At 42.1% G+C, this 4,086-nt stretch overlaps 1 protein-coding gene across 1 annotated transcript in view; it reads right to left on the bottom strand.

Annotated features, from left to right (window-relative positions):
• Positions 1 to 1,606: 1,606 nt before the first annotated feature.
• The window catches only part of LOC120552326 (protein disulfide-isomerase TMX3-like), a 36,701-nt gene continuing 34,221 nt past the window's right edge, over positions 1,607 to 4,086 (bottom strand). The window contains exon 16 of the mRNA XM_039790266.1: positions 1,607 to 3,309. Coding sequence (XP_039646200.1) covers positions 3,031 to 3,309 — 279 coding nt within the window. The 3' untranslated portion in view covers positions 1,607 to 3,030. The remainder of the gene's footprint in view (positions 3,310 to 4,086) is intronic.

Raw genomic sequence — 4,086 nt, 5'->3', positions numbered from 1 at the left:
AGTAATGATACAGATAAGCTCTGTATACGTCAAAACAACATGTGCGCTCAGGTTGAACTGCCTAAAGTCGATCAAGTTACAAGATTTACTGAGCTACAAAAGCACGATGAAATGAAGAATAACAAATCCTGAAGGGATCTTATTACTCAGCTACACTTTTTTTTTTTTTAAAGGGTTACAGAATGGGGGGGTATTGAGGATTGCCTTTACACAATAACAGCTCAAAACATTCATTACCATTTGAAAATATCATCTTAATAAAATGTCCACTTAGTAGTTTTCTCAGTTGTGGCTGGTTTCACTGTCACTATATGAGATGCTTTTTCTTACTACTCTTCCCTAGGCCAATCAACTTGATGCTCATTCATCACCCTGTGTGGAAGTTCCCTTGAGTAAAAGCCTGCTAAAGAAGCTGCCGTTGCTCAATTTAGAAGTTGTAATTACTTTGCAGCTCTTCGTGTTAAATATAATGCATGAATGTTTCGGATGAATAACGTTAACACAAAGGCTGGGTAAATAATAATCCAGTACACATTTTGGGAGATTTCTTTCTCTGTTTCTTTCGCGAGGAAGGGGGGGGGGGCAAGTGGATGAGTCGAGGAGGCAATTCAAGCGACACGAGAAGCACCCCTGGAGCCTTCGCCGTAAGGTTTCCGGGAAATACTCCTAGGAAGTTACTTCAGTTTTTGTTCAGATTAAAAGAAGAAAAAGAGATATTACCTTTAAAATTAGTGAAACGGGCTAGTTGTTACCCCGTTTCTATTTTTTTGGACTAAGCTAACACGCTGCTGGCACTAGCTTCATATTTTCCCTTCAGAAATGACAGTGGTTTTAACTTTGTCATCTAACGCTTGGCAATAAAGTAAATAAGCGTACATTTATGAGCGATGGGGTCCGACATGAGTACACTGATTATTTAACACGAGAGATTTTTATATAGCGTTAGCATTTTTAATTGTGCTCCTCCCACTGGTTTGAAGTGGGCGGGGCGGTATTGGAACAAAGTAAGAATATAGTAAGAATCCTGCTACGTTTTCACGTGGCCGGCTATTTTCATAAATGGACATTTCAACCTCTGTTTTAAAAAATAACATCGTGCACTGTCAGTTTTCAGAAAAGTGTTTGTTTACACGTACCCGTGTGTGTGTGTGTATGTGTGCGCGCGCGCGCTTATACACACACACACACACACACACACACACACACACACACACACACACACACACACGTCGTCAAGAGCATGCCAAACCTGTAGGTGGCAGTGTAACGAGAAGCTCATGCCCACGTTACCCAAATTTGAATCCTGAAAATAGCAACAACAGCAACTAATCACTTCCTCTCTCTTCTCTTCCTCACTTCCTCGGCTGCCTAAACCTCCGTTTGTCTCAGTTTACATGCAAACGAAGTTTTCCAAAAATCTCCACTCTGGCTGGAGTTTTTAGAAAGAATGGTGTTCAGAGGTGAATTCTCTGTTTGCGTGTAAACGAAGGGAAATGTCTCAGTTTTTTCATAATAACCACGTAGGTGTAAACGGGGTAACGGTTGCTGAAAAATGTATCACTGAAGCACTACAGTAAATCATATCTCAAAATTACACCCTGAGTTCTTTTGGGTGTTAACGGGTTTACCTTTATTTTTCCCTTCTTTAGTCACACGTGTTGAATTTATTCTAAACATACTAAAGATAATGAAACATGTTCTCAGGTGCTTTAACGTGCCTCACTGCCAAATCCAACAAAGTGCACTCTACTGTGCATTTTTCATAAAAAGTGGTATTCTGCTGGGCGTGGCAGGTTTTAGGAACACTTGTCCTTTATTGTAATAGGCTGGCCACTTGACTAAGAAAAAGCCACAACCCATACTTGATCTCAGCTATTACATACACTTCAGTCAAAAGGGTACGGAAATAGGATAGAGATGAATTCCAATGCTTTGAGAAAACTAACGATAGTGGGTTATAACAGAAAAAAGGGGGGGAACCAACTACTAGGAAGACAGGTTTAATATGTTGTACGCTCAGTGCATCAGGATTTAAACCTCAACCTGCCTACTGATTTCAATATAGCAACCAGGGATGGAGGACAGATTGAAATGTGGAAACAGACAGAGCCAGTCTATCTGAGGCATATGAGTTGTTAAAAGCTGCAGGAACTACTGCTGCATGGTATGGGGGTCTCCTGCACAGGTACAACCCATCTAGACTAGGAATTTTGAGCAGGCTGGTCATAAAATAGAACGAAAGGTTTCATTTTTCATATTCTAGTATCAGACAGACTGACACCAATTACCATTCCAGCTTTTTTCATCAACTCGCCTCATAATTGGACACCAACAGGCAGCTGGCATGAGAAATAAGTTTAAATGCACGACTGTCTCGGCACTTTGCACTCCTAGTAGAAGAAGAAATATTTTCAGGCAATAACATAGAATAATAATAATAAAAAAAAAAACACTTCATTTATGGCAGATTTTCCTTCTTGGGCACTTCCTTTGCTTTCTACACACATCAATCACTATATCTGATAAGCCTACACTTTGGGTTGGGGGTAGTGGTAAACACATTGTTTTTGTGTATTCATGTTGTGTTTAGTTTAAAGGCAATATTAAGGATAACATAGTAAACTAGAAAGAGATTGGCATACGAAAAAAAAAAAAAAAAAAAATAGGGGCATTTAAGTGGTTACAAAACAAAGAGGTCACACATCACATGGACTAAACCACTGGTTGGTCGAATCATAATAAATAAGTGGGCTGTTTGGTTCACAGCCATCCCTCCTTCTCTTGATCAGTATGCGTTTACTCCATCATAAAAAAGGCTGTTAGTTTGAGACATGATTCTATGGCTTCACTGAGCAGCCGACCTTAAACACAGAACTCAAAGATGGGGGAAGAGTCTGTGCTCGAGGGGCTCGGAGGCGCAGTGACATGAAAGACAAAGAAGCAGAATAGTAATACACTGATAGGTCTTTGAGTTTCATGTCACTGCATTTGACTAGGCCCATCATCCTCTATCCAGCGGGAGCCCCTGTGTTAATCGGTTTTCTTCTCTTCGGGATCCTTCTCTCCAACATCGTCTTCCTCGTTCTCGCCCTCTTCGGGGCCCTCCAGCTCAGTGGCGCGTTGCCTCTCCTCCTCCTCTTCCTCTTCCTCCTCCTCTTCATCCGTCAGGCCCTCCCTCTTGAGCGCATCTATGTCATCCGAACCGTCATCCGACTCAGCCGTGCAGATGCCATAGCACATCAGGCTAATTACACCCAGCGGTAGGCCGAACAGGAAGCAGGCCAGCAGCGGAGAGCTGCGAAACACTGACTGATGTAGGAAAGGAGACAGCGAGAGAAGACAGGAAGACAAAGAATCGGGAACGTGTGGGGGAGAACATGGAGGCAAAAGTACAGAGATGCGAATGGGAGGAGGGGAAATAACGGAGTAAATGAGGATAGCGAGAAAGGACAGAAGAGAGAACAATATGTGAATTTTCTTTTACAATCAAATATTTTGCAGAAGAATTTTAAGCTTGTTTACTCTAACCACTATAAGAACATGCTCTCTTTTTTTTTTTTAAACATCTACACATCTAAAAAACATTAACATCACTCATAATCCCTTCCTAAAACTTCGTTCTTGTCTTTTTCCAAGTGGGGATTACCAAGCGGGCAAAGCAGGTAACTGCCCAGCGGGGCCCCTGAGATCACTGTGTGATCATTTGATTGTGGCGTTTGGATTAATTGCATTAATTTGCTTGGTAGTAAGCAAGTGATCGGCGGTCTTTCGAATCGGCTTTGGCCGCGACTCTGGAAGACTTGGAGTTAAGCTTTTCTTTGAGAAAAGAACAAAGAATGGCACAGAAATCATTCTTAATAAAGGAAGATGTGTTCGGAGTTTTGCCGACCGGATGTGGCAAAAGTTTAATCTATCAACTAGCTCCGCTACCTTCTTCGTTGCTCTGCCTGGTTGTAGTGCTATCCTATTGCATGCAGAGGGAATTTGAAAGACAACCATTTATCCCGCCCCTCGGATTGAGCCCCGTCAATGGTGAGTTCTCAGACCCAACATCTGGATGTGGGTCTGGCTCGTCTGGCTCGTCAT

Source organism: Perca fluviatilis, chromosome 22 (assembly GCF_010015445.1).
Source record: "Perca fluviatilis chromosome 22, GENO_Pfluv_1.0, whole genome shotgun sequence".
Classification (NCBI taxonomy): domain Eukaryota; kingdom Metazoa; phylum Chordata; class Actinopteri; order Perciformes; family Percidae; genus Perca; species Perca fluviatilis.
Note: the sequence above shows the minus strand (reverse complement) of the source record. Positions and strands in the feature narration are given on the sequence as shown.